Raw genomic sequence first — 18095 nt, 5'->3', positions numbered from 1 at the left:
GTACTGTTGTGAATTCTGTGGCAGAGCTCCCTCCTGTGGTCAAAAGTGGTACTTCGGCTTATTCTCTCTGCGAGCTTCTGTTGGTGGAGGGAAGTGGTACTGCGGCTTCTGAGTTTCCTCCCTCAGGTGATCTGGTGAGGTCGTTAGGTGCTTCTCTACTTAACTCCACCTAATGCTTTGATCCTGGCTTCCTGTCAATGTTCCAGTGTTGGACTTGCTTTTCCCTGGATCATTCCTGTGGCCTGCTGCTCTGCATAGCTAAGTTCTTCTTTGCTATTTGTTTGCTATTTTTTCTGTCCAGCTTGTCTAATTTGTTGCTGGAAGCTCTGGGACGCAAAGGGTGTACCTCCGTGCCGTTAGTTCGGTACGGAGGGTCTTTTTGCCCCCTTTGCGTGGTTTTCTTTAGGGTTTTGTGTAGACCACAAAGTTACCTTTTCTATCCTCGTTCTGTTAAGAAAGTCGGGCCTCACTTTGCTGAATCTATTTCATCTCTACGTTTGTCTTTTCATCTTAAGTCACAGTCATTATATGTGGGGGGCTGCCTTTTCCTTTGGGGTATTTCTCTGAGGCAAGGTAGGCTTATTTTCTATCTTCAGGCTAGTTAGTTTCTCATGCTGTGCTGAGTTGCATAGGCAGAATTAGGCGCAATCCACGGCTGCCTCTAGTGTTGTTTGGAGAGGATTAGGGATTGCGGTCTGCAGAGTTCCCACGTCTCAGAGCTCGTTCTATGATTTTGGGTTATTGTCAGATCACTGTATGTGCTCTGGCCGCTATGTCCATTGTGGTACTGAATTGCCTTTCATAACAGTGATCATGGTGAGGTCCAAGCACCATTTTGGTTTCTCTGGGTTGCCACTGATAGAAAAAGTTTGATAAGTCTTGCTAAAGACAATGAGTAAAGTCAGCATTGCACTTGCACAACAATGCTGCTTTATTTCTTCTGTTTGGATTACACTCCAGGTTTTAGCTTAAAAAATATATAAAAATTGCTGCAAATCTGTCCAGAATAAAAAGCTATTAAAGATCTATCATCGTAAAGACACTACCAATGATAAAGTGTGGATCTAGCTCGGAGCGGCCAATCTAAGTGCACATTATTCATAGATGGGTGGAATGTGCTCCTGTCGCTTTTATATGTAAAGGTGCAAACATTTACAATGAGGGCGTATTCTGAGAGCCTGCTATTAATACTCGTCTTATCCAGCAGCTCATTGTGTGCATTAGGGAATGAGAGTAGCTAAAGAACATAATGATGTGTTTTAATTAAGTACCGTATTTTCCTGTTACTAATGTTAGCCAGCTTAGATAAATATTCCTAAGAACAAAATGTTATTGTGTGTATTTACAACTGTGCTTTTAATAAAAGTCAATTCAATGCATGTCCAGTGTCATCAAAAAGTTTTCTTCCATTGACGCCTCAGGGAAGATAATAAATTGCAAGTAAAACCTTCCATTCCCCATAAGGTTATGTGCACATGGAGTCTTTTTGCAGATTTTTGGGAAACTGAGCAGAACCGTCAAGTTTTTGAGGAGTTTCAACTTTATCAGGAGGATTTTGAGAGAGTTTACTCTCAGTTTCTACTACTTAGAAGTTTTGAGATTTGGAGAAGGATTTGGAGACTTTACGCTCAGTTTACATTCAATTTCTGCTCCAGAAATGCCTCAAAATACTCTGTGTGCACATAACCCAATGGAAGTTCCCAACAGAATTGACCTTGAATACATTGATAAGTTTCAAGTGGTGCGTTCATATGCATGGTCCTTCTCAATGTCATATTCTTAAGCCGTATAAAAGAAAATTCCCTAGGAAATGGAGATTTCCCAATATAATGGTATATTTAAAATATCCTTTCTTCATTTCTTTTATTATTATACCCACTCCCCTCCTTTGGATTGTACAGGTAAATGCGCTACATCTGCCATGTACCTCTGAATTGAGGTAGGGATAATGTACTTTCAAGTATGGAGTTTGGAGAGTTTCATAGCCAGTATGGTGGCAGGAATACTTACACTATGAACATTAGCGCTGACAACAGTGTCCAAATTAATGTACATTTTAAAATACTGGATATATTGTAAATATGGTAAAATATCACCTTTTATCACTTCAAAATGCTTATTTATTTTGTAAAAATTGAAACCTTTATCTATTGTTTATTTTGACATACTGACATGTCCTATACATCATCACTGTCAGACCCCATTGTTATGTTCCTGGCAGTAAGACGGTCACCTGGAATTTCAGGGCCCCATATTGGCAAAATATTCGGGCCCCCTTGAGACTCCATCCAGGCTCCTCCTCCACCCCGCGAGCCTTCCACAGTCTCATCGCCGCCTCTTGAAAAACTCCACTTCTGCACCACGTCCTCACCAGTCACACATTAACAGTTCCCATCGAACACCATATCACTTTTAGGCATAGGCATAATAACAGACGCGGGTTCTTTACTGTAAGAGCAGTGAGACTATGGACCTCTCTGCCGTATGATGTTGTAATGAGTGATTCATTACTTAAATTTAAGAGGGGATTGGATACCTTTCTTGAAAAGTCTAATGTTACAGTGTATATATACTAGATTCCTTGATAGGGCGTTGATCCAGGGAACTAGTCTGATTGCCGTATGTGGAGGGAGTCGGGAAGGAATTTTTTTCCCCAAAGTGGAGCTTATTATTTGCCACATGGTTTTTTTTTTGCCTTCCTCTGGATCAACATGTTAGGGCATGTTAGGTTAGGCTATGGGTTGAACTTTATGGACTTAAAGTCTTCCTTCAACCTTAATAACTATGTTACTTACATAGCCATCACCTTTTACTTTGACCAAAAGATTTTCTAAGCTGCCACCATGACAAGGTAGGCTCTTCTGGCAGTGCCCTACTCTAACCTATAAAAAAATTGTTAAAATACACAATACTCTTTTTAGGTACATTTTTATTTATTTTTTATGTGAATGTGTCACATACACTTTTTAAATTGATACCACATACAAGGGACAAATACTGTTACACCATAGCCGGACCACATATTACCACCACAGAGTGACTGAATAATACCACATACAAGGGAGGAATACTGCCAAACTGTGAATAAACAAAACATTACCACCACATTGTGGCCAAACAATACTCCATACAAGGAACAAATACTGTCACACCATGATCAGACAACATATTACCGCCGCATAGTGACTAAATAATACACTCAAACAGGGACAAAAACCACCACACCGTGACCAGACTCCATATTACCACCGCATAGTGAATGAGTACTACAATACTGATCATGAATAAAATTAAACTCACAATGGTAAAGTTACCATAAGTGCCATAATACACAGGAACTCGTGTATAATTGTATACAGTGTATAGTGTAAGTGTACAGGTAAAGTGACTCACCAGTGACAGGAGCTCTGTATACAATATATATAGTGCATAGTGTAAATGGACAAGTAACAAACACACTTACTTACCTGTGAAGTCTCTAGTTGAAAGTATTCATCTTTGCTTTGCTTGTTCATCCAGTGCAGACTGCCATCACTTCTTCCAGTCAGCACTCATCTCTACAGAACATAACAGTTATGTAGATCACATTCCCCAATTTTCCCCCAAATTTCTACACTATGCCAGATGATGAAAAAAATTGACAGTGTCACCCTGCACAGTAGCAGGACCTCTCCCCACTGAAAACAGTATCCTAAAAAAGAAAATATATCACAGCAGTAATAAAATCCCTTAATTTACCCCTACAGTAATAATGTCCGACATCCCTGGCACCTTCCTGTAATAACAGCCTCCATCCTTGCCTGAATGTGTCTTATTCCTGAACACTTATATCTCCATCCTACTTCTATATGTCCTCCCATCATGGCCCGTGGGTTTCCATCCTGCCCTCAGATGTTCTCCCATCCTGGCCCTATATGTCTCCATCCTGCCACCCATATGTCTCCATCCTGCCCCCCATATGCCTCCATCCTGCGACCATATGCCTGTATCCTGCCCCCATATGTCTCCTTCCAGCCCCCTTATGTCTCCATCCTGACCCCATATATGTCCTCTCGTCCTGACTCCCATGTCTTCATCCTTTCCCCATATGTCTCCATCTTGCCCCCATATGTCTCCATCCTGCCCTCCCATGTGTCCATCCTGCGACCATATGCCTGCATCCTGCCACATATGTCTCCATCCATCCCCCTTATGTCTCCATCCTGACCCCCCATATGTCCTCATCATTCCCCCATGTGTCTCCATCTTGCCCCTCATATGTCTCCATCCTGCCCCCATATGTCTCAATCCTGACTCCATATGTGTCTCCATCCTGCCCCCAATATGTCTCCATCCTGCTCTCCATATGTCTCCATCCTGACCCCATATTTGTCTTCTAATCTTGACTCCATATATGTCCTCTCATACTACCCTCATGTCTCCTTCCTGCCCCACACATGTCTCCATCCTGACCCCAATATATCTCCCCATACTGCAGACTTCAGTACAAAAGAAAACGTTTTTCTTATCTGTCTGAGGTCCAGTGGCATCCTCTACTTCAACCATTTGAAGAGTGGATGCCCCGATGCACAACAGTGCGGTCATACGTCGGTGATGTCATACACCGGCGATGTGCATGCCAACGTCAGCTGCCTGCCACTGATTGGCTGGCGGCTCCTATTGCAGTGCAGGAAGTGCGTCCTAAACATCAATAGATTTCAATTGAACGAGGACGCATGTTCTATAACTGAGCAAACGGTCAAATCCTACCCCAGGGGCCTGGTAAGGAGAGGGGCCCAGACCTTACCCCCCTCTTCACCGAGCACCGTATGCCAGTAAGAGCAGTAATGCCCTGATGGCGGCCCTGATGGCGGCCCTGCCTGGTGGTGGTGCTAACGTAGGTATGGCTGTAGTTGCTGCGATGCTAGACAGTTTGTGCTCCACTCAGCCAATGTGAGTGTCAAAGCATTTCATCTAACAAATGGTACAGCTGATAAGCGGAGCAGTCAGAGGGCAGGTTTGAAGGTCAGTGAGTGATCCTTGCTTTAATTCACCTCTACAGTGAAGACCACACTTGCCAGAAGTAAAGGGGTGAAAGCCAAAGATTTTATTAATTTTTTACATATATATGTATACTGGTATACATGTATAATATATATTGTGGATCACCACTTATATATATGCATAATATACTGTATATATAAGTGATGAATATATATTTTCACCACTTTTGAGCTATGTAACCTTTTAATATGTGCATACAGGTAATAGACTGCTGAAAAAAGTCCTACCTGGTTGTCTCACATCAGATGCCTGGTTGCTGAGAAAATATCTTCTCTCACTTTATATCAATGACCTCTTCCAGGCTCTGGGAAGGACGCTGCCTGGAGATAACCCTGCCTCCGTACTTCATTATCAAGTGAATCACATCCCACAACGTCACTCTATGCCTGTGATGTCAGGTTTCTGTCTTGTAATCTCGTGCCTGCGCCATCCCATTGTCATCTTTTCCCTTCTCTGCACATTGACTTCATGTTCACTGATACTATGGCTTCTAGTGTTTCTACGCATCGGTGTTTCTGTGCCCCTATTCATAAGGTAAATAGCTCAAAAATGGTGACAAACGCTCTTTATCAGGGCTAAGGAAGATACCAGCACTGAAAAAGGCCATCAGGCATTAACATGCATATAGAAAAAATGGTACATTTTGATAAAGGGGTCATGAATGTTGTCAGAAATGATTAATGGTTGGGGGAGGGACACTGATTTTGTTGTACAGCTTAGGCCTCTTTTACACTTCCGTTTTTGAGCTCTCCGTCAAAATCTGTCAATTTTTGAAAAAACAGGATCCAGCAAATTTTCCATAGACTCGTATTAGTGACGGATTGTGACGGATGGCCACACGTTTCATCCGTCGTGCACTGTATCCGTTGGAAAATCGCTGTCCATCGGGCGGAGAAAACGTACAGAGGAACGTTTTTTCTGCACATGGGAAAATCGCTCAGCGACTGTCAAAAGCAGGAATCCAGCGACGGATGCCGTCTTTGGAAATTCTTCCACGCATGCTCAGTTTCAATTCAGGGAAATTCTCTCTCGCTCTCTCTCTCTTTTTACTATTGATGCTGCCTATGCAGCATTAATAGTAACAAGATATAATGTTAAAAATAAAAAAATAAAAAAGCGCAATATTCTCACCTTCCGGCATCCCGCGCAGCATTACCGATGCTCCCGGCAGCTGCCATTCCCAATAATGCATTGCAAAATGACCCGATGACGTCGCGGTCTCGCGAGACCACTACGTCATCAGAGGTCATTGCACGCAAGGCATTACTGGGAACGCCAGCTGCCAGGAGCATCGCGAGCATCGGTAACACTGCGTGGGATGCCGAAAGGTAAGAATATTGCGATTTTTATTAAATGTTTTATTATTTTTATCCTGGGTTGTGTTGTGTATGCGTTTTCGCAGCGGAATACCGTTGCGAAGACGCATACACAACAGGTGCACATAGTCTCGACGGGTCCGTCAGAAAAACGGGCCCAGTGAACACGTTATCCACAATCTGCACAGGATCTGTCATTTCAACATTTTGACGGATCCTGTGCAGATTGTAAAAACGGAAGTGTGAAAGAAGCCTAACTAGCACATATTATGGCACATGAATCCTTCTAAATAAATAAACACTGGCTTTAACTGCAGGTATTAAATATAATGATGAAAAAGTATGTAGACAAGACATGCAGCCAACATCAGTGTATAAATATTGCATCTGTACAGATAGTTTCAAATACAGAATAAATTCTTAACAAACATATTTCCATTAAGCAAACAAAAAAGAAGAAATGGCTGATGTCTGTATGTCCTTCCTATAGAATCACCGTGACTGTAAGATGACCATCTTTGAGAGGGAAAACTTCCTTGGAAAAAAAGGAGAACTGAGTGATGATTACCCTTCTCTTCAGGCCATGGGCTGGTGTAACAATGAAGTTGGCTCTTTCCGTGTCCAGTCTGGAGCGTAAGAGATCTATCTATCTATCTATCTATCTATCTATCTATCTATCTATCTATCTATCTATCTATCTATATCAGGGGCTGGCTCACAAATTTAAGTCTGGGGGCATGCAGCATCTGCCAATGAGTCTCTAACTTATTAACTTATTTAGATGTCTTTCTTATAAGGCAGCAGAGTTTAAATCCAGACCCTGTTTAAGACGTGGCAGGACATTTTGTATTATGTTGGGATTGCATATGCACATGTAATCCCAAATACACAATTGAGTTAACTACATAGATACGGTAATAGAACCAGGCTTGACACATGGATACACTGTCATAACCAAGCTTACTACAAAGATATGCTAACAGAAGCTAGCTTATTACATAGGTATGGGAAACAGAACCAGGCTTACTTCATGGATATTGTAACAGAACCATGTTTAACAGGGGTGTCAAACTGCATTCCTCGAGGGCTGCAAACCATGTGTGTTTTCAAGATTTCCTTAGCTTTGCACAAGGTGCTGGAATCATTATGTGTGTAGGTGATTAAATTATCACCTGTGCAGTACAAGGAAATCCTGAAAACATGACCTGTTTGCAGCCCTTGAGGAATGCAGTTTGACACCCTGCCCTGATGTTTAATACATAGAAACAGTAACAGAACCAAGCTCCCCACATAGATACAGGAACAGAACCATGTTTTCTACATAGATATGACAAGGAACTTAAATGTAAATTGTTTTTGAAGTTCTAACAATAATTGTCTGGACCATCAAGGACCTGTTGGGAATGCAAGAATAGGGCATAGGCAGGTTATAAATAATCCTACATACATATAGACAAGCTTAGAAACATAAATAGGATTTTGGCAGGTTTTATCTATCTATTTATCTATCTATCTGTCTATTTATCTTCTGTCTGTCAGTCTTTTATATTTCTTGCATTTCTCAGAAATTATTCATTTCTATTTATTATACATTATGATGATTGTATGTTATTTACAAAACAATTGGAAAACCTTTGAAAATCTGAGTGGTTGCCTAACAATCTACTTATTCACTACAGCTACATGATCCAGTTTATATTCTGCAGGTAGCTGCAGGGAAGTCATTGGAAACTTCACTTCATCGTGGATTCCTTTCTCTCCTGGTTGCTTCACTTCATTAAAGTTCAGAAGTTGCACATAAGCTCAAAAACAATCTCTGACATACACATTGGTTTAAAAAGAGTTCTCCACTTCCATTGGAAAATCCTTAGAAATTACTTCCAGATTATCCTGGGAACAGGGTGTTCTTCTACTGGAACCCCTCTGTTCTTACCTGCAGATGAATGTGGCAGCAAGAGGAAATGAAGAATTAATTAGCTGGCTACAAGCTCTAAAGGCCCCATGTACATTAGCTAGCAGAAGGCTGAATGATCTTTCAGTCCACAACTATCTGTCATGACTTCCCCTGTATCTGTGAACGCTTCGCTCGGTAGAACATCTCTGTGTTCTCTAAAGAGAGAGTCGCTTATCAAAAAGTTCAGCTGTTCAAATTCAACAGGCCAGATCCATCTCTTCCCCAACAACATCTGTCAAGGAACAGTCGTTGCAAATTCGGCGGACATTAATTTGTTTGAAGGTCTAAAGAGTGTGAAAAGCTTTTTGTAGCCGGTATATGATTTAGCTAATAGATTTAGATCCCAAATTAAGGGACTCCCCTTATCTTTTAAGCACACATTGTCTTTTACACACCAGTCAACTCACTAAATTTTCCAAGACGGAGACTCCTCAGGAAACGCCGGTATTGCGTTTTTTTCTGAAGCATCTTTTATTGCAGTTTATTTAACAGTGCTTTTTTATTGTCATTTTTGGCTGCTGACTTGTTTTGATCCATGACCATGTACAAGTATTGTAAAATATAAAGCATCTTCAGAGCAGAAAAGAAGAATAGTCAGCTCACTTCTTTTGTCCGCTTGGTGTCTTAGAAAATGTGAAGCGGTTTAATGACGCTCAAAAGCTTGACCAAATGAACTGCAGGTCATTTCTGCATAGATATTAAAGTGTTAATGTTTTTGAACATTTTCCAAGTGCTTTTTCAGGCGAGTTTCGGAGCTGAACCACTTGTAAAGTTGTGTGCAAATACCTCAAGGGTATGTGTACATGACATCTTTTTCAGGCAGATACTAACAAAGCACCCGGACAACTACGGATCAAACTAAACATATTTGTTTCATATTCATTAGGTACTGAGTATTTATTGAAACAGCTTTTGGTCTTTAGGCTTTATTACACTTCACTATGGTACAATTATATTACAAATCTAGGTATACCCATTAGTGATGAGTGAACGTGCTCGGATAAGGTGTTATCCCAGCATGCTTATGTGCTAACCGAGTGTCTTCGGTGGGCTCGAAAAATATGTTCCCACAGCTGCATGTTCGACAGCCACAACACATTCAGGGATTGCCTAACAAACAGGTAACAGGGATTCCCTAACAAACAGGCAATCCCTGCATGTGTTGCGGCTGTCTAATGGTAAGTTCACACTAGGTGTTTTTTCAGTGTCTCTTTTTCTGCAGCAAAACCTGATCTCTTGGCATGTTTTTGGCATGCTAGATTTGTCAGTAGGGCGTGCTGATAAGGTTTAATGCAAAGAAAAAAATGTCCTATTCTACAAAATCAAGGTTTTGGCACAAAAATGCAACAAATCTGATACCTGTGTTTTTGCTGCGGATTTTCAGCGTTTTTTCACCACCCATTCATGTCAAAGGGTGAAAAACGCTGAAAAAAACATGAAAGAAGTGACATGCTCCATTGCGCAAAAAACATGCAAAGCACAAAATACTGATGACTAAAAAAAAACAATGTGTGCATGAGATTTCAGAAATCTCAGACATAGCTGATACTGTTAAACACAGCTCAAAATTTGCATTAGAAACACTGAAAAAATGCATAGTGTGAACTTACCCTTTCAGTCGCGAGACATGCCGCCCAGTACTCGAACATATTATCCGGGCACAGGGCTGCCATTCGGAACTTCAGGGCCCCATACTGGCAACATTTTCAGGCCCCCTTGAGACTCCGCTCAGGCTCCACACCAGCTTTGCCTCCACACCTCGAACCTTCCACAGTCTCACTGCCTATTCTTGTAAAAACTCATCTTCTGCACCACGTCCTCACCAATCACACATTAACAGTTCCCAGCAAACACCATATCACATACATAGCCAAAAGATTTTGGCCAAAAGATTTTTTAAGCCACCAGCATGACAAGGTAGACTTTTAGCCGAACCCTACTCTACTCTAACCTATTAAACATTGCTTAAAATATCCAATACTCTTTTTTGGTATATTTTTCTTTATTTTTCTTTAAGGGAATGAGTCACATACATTTTTTAGAATGACCATTAATACCACATACAGCGGAAAAATACCATCACACCATGACCAGACCATATAATACCACCACATATTGACCAAATACTACCACATAAAAGGGAGAAATACAGCCACACCATGACCAGATCACATATTACCATGGCATACTCACCGAATAATACCACATATAAGGATCAAATACCGCCACACCATGACCAGACCACATATAGCCACCACATAGTGACTGAGTAATACCACATACAAGGAAGAAATACCTCCACACCATGACCAGACCACATATTATCACCACATAGTGACCGAATACTACAATACTGATCATTAATAAAAAAAACAATACTAAGTGACATTATACACAGGAGCTCTGTATATAGTGTCAGTGTACAGGTAGTACAATGATCACTAGTACCATTATACACAGGAGCTCTGTACATAGTATATAGTGTCAGTGTACAGATAATACAGTGATCACCAGTGATATTATACAGAGGAGCTCTGTACATAGTATACAGTATCAGTGTACAGGTAATACAATGATCACCAGTGACATGATACACAGGAGCTCTGTATATAGTGAAAGTGTTCAGGAAATATAGTGATCACTGGTGACAATATACACAGAAGTTCTGTATATAGTGACAGTGTACTGGCCTCCACTCAGTACCTGCCGCTCCCCCAATTTATTATATTTACATGTCCCTTCTGCCCCAATTTATTGTCATGTCTTCTCTCTCTCCCACCCCCACCCTCTATTCATTATCAACTGCTCTCCTCCCACATTCTATACATCATTTACTCCCACCACCCTCAAAATGTATCATTATTTGCTCTCCCCTCAGGTCCTCATTTGCTCTCCCCATCCCCCACCTTCAATTAAATTGCCGTCCCCTTTCACTAACTCTCAATTCATCATTTGCAGTCCCCTCCCCCACTTCATCATTTGCAGGCCCCCATCCGCCCCTCACTTCATCATTTATAGTTCCCCCGCATTACTTCATGATTTGCCATCCCCCTCCCTTCATCATTTGCTGTCCTCCTCCCCATCACTTCATCATTTGCAGTCCCACTGCCCCTCACTTCATCATTTACAGTCCCCCGTTCTCTCCTCACTTCATCATTTGCAGCCCTCTCCATCATGTGAAGTCCCCTCCCCCCACTTCATCATGTGAAGTCCCTTCTGTTCATCATTCACAGTCCCCTTCTGTTCATCTTGTTCAATCCCCTCCCCCACTTCATTATGTGCAGTCCCCTCCCCCCACTTCATCATGTGCAGTCCCGCATCCCCTCCCTCACTTCATCATTTGCAGCCATTTCTATCAATTGCATCACTCTTCATTTTCAGCACCCTTCATCATTTGCAGACCCTATCCATCATTTGCAACAACCCTTCCATCATTTGCAGCCCCTCCATCATTTGCAGCCCATCTTCATCATTTGCAGCCCTCCTATCATCGTTTGCACCCCTTCCATCATTTGCAGCCCCCTCCATCATTTGCAGCCCCCTCTTCATCATTTGCAGCTCTGTCCATCATTTGCCACCCTTCATTATTTGCAGCACCCCTCACTCATTTAATTCATTTTATAAAGGAAAAAAAATACGTTTTTCATATTTAACTCACAGACGATCCCCAGCAGGCACAGCTCTGCTTCTGGTGTCCTCATACATGTCGGCGTGTTCGCGATGACGTCATCGCGTATGCGCCGACACCTGACCAGAAGTCCATGGAAGGGAGCAGGAGCTTCTCAGCCATCTAGGCTAGATGGCTGTGGAGCTCCGAGAAAGCTCCCAGGCCTCAGCACCAATGTAGTGCACGATGGGGCCCGACGAGCAGAAGCACAAAAGACGGACCCGGCGGGCCCTTCTTTGTACTGCTGCTCGCCAGGCCCCATACAGCAGTAAGGGCAGTAATGCCCTGATGGCGGCCCTGTCCAAGCACCACGAAGACACTCTGTTAGCACCCGAACATGCACGGGTAACACCTTCTCTGAGCACGTTCACTCATCACTAATACCCATGTATTGAAATATTATTGAGGCATTATATACAGCAATTTCTGGATTACAGATTATATATATTTTTTCTTCTACATTAACAGCTGGGTGTGCTACCAGTATCCCGGTTATCGTGGCTTCCAGTACATCCTGGAATGTGACCGTCACTCAGGAGAGTACAAACACTGGAGGGAATGGGGATCTCATGCACAGACTTTCCAGATCCAATCCATCCGCAGAATCCAGCAGTAAACACTTGTTATGTGCAACCACATGTTTTATCCTGAGGCTAGCAAAGTGAGGTTTAAAGAGAATAAAGCTTTTTGTTTATCACTGGACATGCTCGTGGCGTTTCATTGGGGATTTTTGTATGGTGCCATCATCATGGAACAATTTGAGGATTTCTCGTATAGTGCCATAATCAAGGAACAATTCTGGGAACATTCAAAGTAAACAGCGTATCCGTCACGGGAGGTTTAATGAATGTAAGTGCATTGGAAGAACTTGGCTGATAGTAGTGTGCTAATTAGCAAGGCAACAATGATACAAATGATTGTAATGCCACACGTGTTCCCCCTGGGAGGATCTGGAAATGTCACTTGGCTCCAGATGAAAATCACCAACCTGAGTTGAATCAAGCAGCTTGGCATCACAGACGAGAATAAGTATCGCCTAAGTGTCTCAAGGGCATTTTTTAAAAATATGACCATACCAACATTTTAGATAATAATTTGTTAGATTAGACTTTATACATAACATTAGAATATAAGTGGAACGTGAGCTGAGGCCAAATGTTTCTCAGTGGAAATGGAAATGGGTAATTTCTGTCAGACTGAATTTTCAGATTTTTATATTTGATATTGTTAGTGTTATTTTAAGCCAAAAATAAAAAGTTCCATTGCCAGGAAACGTTACTTCAGCTACAATTCGCTGTTAACAAGCCAATCACTGCCATGTTGTGGTATAGCTATGGGGGCTAAGGTCAATATTGAACAAGGGTCTCGGTATGTAGACCAAGGGCTTCTTTATCTGGAAAGCAGAGCAAATAAATAGCAGGTGACAGGGTTACATCCTGATAAGATGACCTGCACCTATGTATAAAGCTTCATTCTGACGTCCATGAGTAGAGACAGTTATGCATGGAGTTGCACTCTATCATGCCAAAGCATGTCTAATACGAAATGCATGAAGTATGAATAGCAAAATGGCTTTTGAACATTAGGAAAAATATTTGAGAGACGCTTTGCACAGAATTTGATCAAATAGTGTGAGCCCATCAACCATCGTCAAGGTGGTCTCATTAATCTGATGGGTCCCTGACCTCCCTGTCCAAATGTGAACACTTACCGAAGGCCAATGTCTGTATGCCTGGGTGAATGTGGACACCTCTGTCAGCAAGGCCTACATATGGGTTGGCCGGAACCAAATGTGATTAGATGTAATTAAAAACCACATGGTGATGGGAGGAGTGCTCAGTCAGTAAGCTAACATAGAAATGACAGAAAAACGACTGGCACATCCAAACTAGTGTGAAAAACGACTGGCACATCCCATCCGGCCAAACCATATGTAGGCTTTGCTGACAGAGGTGTCCACATTCACCCAGGCATACAGACATTGGCCTTCGGTAAGTGTTCACATTTGGATAGGGAGGTCAGGAACCCATCAGATTAATGAGACCACCTTGACGATGGTTGATGGGCTCACACTATTTGATCAAATTCTGTGCAAAGCGTCTCTCAAATATTTTTCCTAATGTTCAAAAGCCATTTTGCTATTCATATTTAATGTATTTCATATTAGACATGCTTTGGCACGATAGAGTGCAACCTTTTTTTGTATATTGTATATGGAGGTAGCTGCTCCTGGTATGCACCTATTCACACTAGTTTGGATGTGCCAGTCGCTTTTCTGTCAGTTATGCATGGAGTCAACGCAGGTCTCCTGGCCTGAGTTTGACTGCTATGTACATATACATACATATATATACTTATGATGCAGTCAAGTTCGGAGTCCACCTCAAACAAGTGACATGACGGTTCTTTTTTTGCAGCAAGTTTTCAAAAACATTTTTGGGAAAAAAAGCTCAATAAACTTGTGGGAGCAGCAAAGTGGATTTGGAATTACAATGGATAATAACAGTATTTATTGGGAACCGGTCATGTATAAAACACGCTATTAACCCGTTCACCCCCAGGCAATTTTCTGTTTTTCATTTTCATTTTTTCCCTCCCCTTCTTCCAAGAGACATAACATTTTTATTTTTCAAGCCATATAGCCGTATGAGGGCTCGTTTTTTTGCGAGCCAAGTTGTTCTTTTGAATTACATCACTCATACTGTCACATAGTGTACTGAAAAACAAACTTTCAATTGTGGTGAAATTGCAAAAAAAATGCAATTCCACTTTGTTTTTTTTTTTGTGTTTTTTTTATTTCCGATGTTCAATATATGGTAAAACTGTACTGGCAATATGATTCTTCAGGTTAGTATGAGTACGCAGACACCAAACATGTATACTGTATTTTCTGGCGTATAAGACTACTTTTTAACCCCTGAAAATCTTCTCAAAAGTCGGGTATCGTCTTATACGCCAGGTGTCGTCTTATAGGGCAGGTGCGGAGTAATCTGCGGTCGCCGCATATTGTGGGGGGAGCGACCCCAATGACGAGGTGAGGGGGCACCTCACCGGGAAGGTGTAAGTGAAGCAGAGGCAGAGAAGGAGATAATAGGATACAAGGGCAAGCCAGATGAGTGAAAGAGGAGTGTTTTTCTAGGCACAGTGCCGCTCTCTCTCTTTTTTGCATAACCCTGGCATCCCAGACGCTGACAGTTTGCTTCACTTACACCTTCCTGGTGAGGCGCTCCCTCACCTCGTCATCGGGACCACTCCCCCCCACTATATACGTCGACCGCAAATTGCTCCGCACCCACCTTATAAGACGACACCCGGCATATAAGACAACCCCCAACTTTTGAGAAGATTTTATATTTTAACTGGAAAAGTTGGGGGTCGTCTTATACGCCCAGTCGTCTTATATGCCGGAAAATACGGTAGTTATTTTTTATAATTTAAGTACTAAAAAAATTCAGAATTTTGTAAAACACAAAACAAAACAAAAACAATTTTGCCTTTCTTACCACTTTCCGAGACCCGTGACGTTCTAATTTTTTGGGATCTGTTGCTGCGTGAGGGCTTATTTTTTGCGCCTTGAGCTGACATTTTTACTGACAATATTTTGGGGTAGATATGATGTTTTGATTTCCTTTTATTGCATTGTTGTAATGACCAAAAAAAAGGAATTCTGGAGTTTTTGATTTTTTTTTTCGTTTCGCCGTTTACCAATCAGATTAATTTACTTTATATTTTAATAGATTAGACATTTCTGAAAGTGGCGATACAAAATATATGTATTTTTTATTTGAACTTGTGTTTTTTTTAAAGTTTTTTTTTACTTTTTACTGTATTTAATACTTCCCTTGCTCTGCTATGTATATCAAAAATCACAATCTCCTATGAACACCATCCGGCACATCACAGGCACGGGGGTGTTCAGCAGACCCTCAGCTGTCATAACAACCCATCGACACCCACGATCATGTGATGGGCACACCAATGAGTGGGGTTAATAATGCACTTCCAGTCTGCTTGTCTTAAAATGCCAGTGTCAGTGAGTGACAGCGGCATTTAACTGGTTAAGGCTATGTTCACACTTGTGTACTGGGGCTTGGCAATCTTGTTGCGTCCCCATGCGGTCGGCAGGAGCATCAAAACAACGCATCTGCATACATCCGCATGTCCTGCATACCCAATGTTAAAGATAGGCATGCAGGACGCATGCAGAAGTAGGCGGGCCTAAATGGAAGAAGTGCAGAAGTGAGCGGAGCTTCAGGGAGGAAGTACGCAGCCATCCGCAAAGCCCCGGTATGCAAGTGTGAATATAGCCTTACAGCTGCAATTGGATCTCGTATGCACCCATGGCGGCTAGAGGCACTTGATGGTGCTGGGAGATGGTGAAATTACCTATTGCTAGCCAGCAAGAGCAGTGTGTTGGTCACACTTGGAGCTAGCCATCACACTACCACACACCCTTGAGGGCTGGGTATATTGATTACCCATGTTCTGGTCCTGGCAAGGGGATACTTTAGCAAAGCCCTTCCCAAGCAGCGAGCAGCATGGCAGCTGATGACCGGACACACAAACAGCAGACAGGGCAAGCACACTAGATTTAAAAAAACAAAATGCAACTGAATAAACTAAGCAGCTAACACCAGGGGACCCAGCGTCTTGGGGTCCCCACACATCATAATTGCTGGGAGCAGTGGCGTCCTGCCTCACAGCAATGCTAGGACTACATCTAGAGTCTGATATCTGGACTGAGCGAGCATCCCTGTAAGCTCTTCCTCCCGGAGGTGACGCCTTGCCCCTCATGGCCAGTGAAGGGTGACGCGTGACCCGCCGGAGAGCCAGAGTCCTCCCAGGAGTGCGAGGGCCCCGCTCAAGTACAGAGCTACCATTCCTGACAGTACCCCCCTATTGAGGAGAGACCTCCAGACTATCAGCATCCGGTTTGCCAGGAAACTTGGCATGGAATTCGGCAATCAACTCATTCACATGAATGCGCCCCTTGGGGACCCATGACCCTACCCCTGTTAGTGAATGAAATATTGAACAGAATTCCACACTTTTATGGAATCAATAATATGTTGAACCTCATTCTCCTCTTGACTATCCACCAAGACAGGACGGGGGAAAGAGGGACCATTGGTCTCTGAGCTTTCTTTAGGAGGGACCAATTAAAGACGTTGGGGACCCTAACGGCAGCAAGGAGCTTAATCCTAAAAGCAACCAGATTAACCACCTCCATAATGGGAAAAGGTTCAATAAACCGAGGGACTAGCTAAGAACAGGGTAATTTGAGTTTAAGGGTTTTAGTGGACACCCACACGAGATCCCCAAACACCAACTTTTCCCCTTGAGACAAAGGTTTAGCAACTGCAACCTGCTCCGCGGACACCTTCTGAAGCTGCAGGGGAATCCGCTTCCTAACTGCCCTAAGCCTATGAGTAGTCTCACAAACCTAAGAAATCTCTTCCCACCCTCTGAGGAAAGCAGGAGACCTGGGATGGAAACCAAAGTTCCAAAGAAAGGAGATGTACCCAATGACTCATTATGTCTATTATTAATGGCAAACTCCATCAAAGGTAAATAGTCCCCCATTCTAGCTGGTTATAAGAACAAAATCACATAAGGTATGTTTCCAGTGACTGGTTTGTCTTTTCCGAAAGACCATTCGCCTGTGGGTGGTATGCAGAAAAAAATGAGAGTTCCATTACAATCGTAGTATAGAAAGCTTTCCAGAACCTAGAGATAAACTGTGAACCTGATCAGACACTATATTAACTGGGACACCATACAACCTGACCACTTTATTAATAAACATGCTTACCATCTTGAGAGGAAGGCAAACATGCCAGAGGGATGAGGTGGCACTGGCAGGAGAAACAGTAAGCAATAACCCAGATAACAGTCTCCCCATCCAAGGCAGATAGATCCATGATAAAATCCAGTGAGATGTGTAACCAGGGTCAGTCCGGAATGGGAAGTGGGGGGAGTTTACCAGCCTGAGTGGACCGTGGTACCTTACTCCAGGCACACACCTCACAGAATTGAACTAATGCCTCCACTTGCTGACCCAAGGAGGGCAGCCAATACCATTTTTTCACCAAGTGCATGGTACATTTAACTCCTG

The 18095-nt window shown here is 42.5% G+C and overlaps 2 protein-coding genes across 2 annotated transcripts in view; one reads left to right on the top strand and one right to left on the bottom strand.

The window, feature by feature from the left end:
• The window catches only part of CRYBA4 (crystallin beta A4), a 45835-nt gene extending 33153 nt beyond the window's left edge, over nt 1-12682 (top strand). Inside the window, exons 5-6 of the mRNA XM_069758815.1 lie at nt 6850-6992; nt 12449-12682. Coding sequence (XP_069614916.1) covers nt 6850-6992; nt 12449-12596 — 291 coding nt within the window. The 3' untranslated portion in view covers nt 12597-12682. The remainder of the gene's footprint in view (nt 1-6849; nt 6993-12448) is intronic.
• LOC138670995 (retinol dehydrogenase 12-like) overlaps nt 1-18095 on the bottom strand; it is a 323796-nt gene that overhangs the window by 113828 nt on the left and 191873 nt on the right. The gene's annotated exons all lie outside the window — the stretch shown is intronic.

This window comes from Ranitomeya imitator, chromosome 1 (assembly GCF_032444005.1).
Source record: "Ranitomeya imitator isolate aRanImi1 chromosome 1, aRanImi1.pri, whole genome shotgun sequence".
NCBI lineage: Eukaryota > Metazoa > Chordata > Amphibia > Anura > Dendrobatidae > Ranitomeya > Ranitomeya imitator.
Note: the sequence above shows the minus strand (reverse complement) of the source record. Positions and strands in the feature narration are given on the sequence as shown.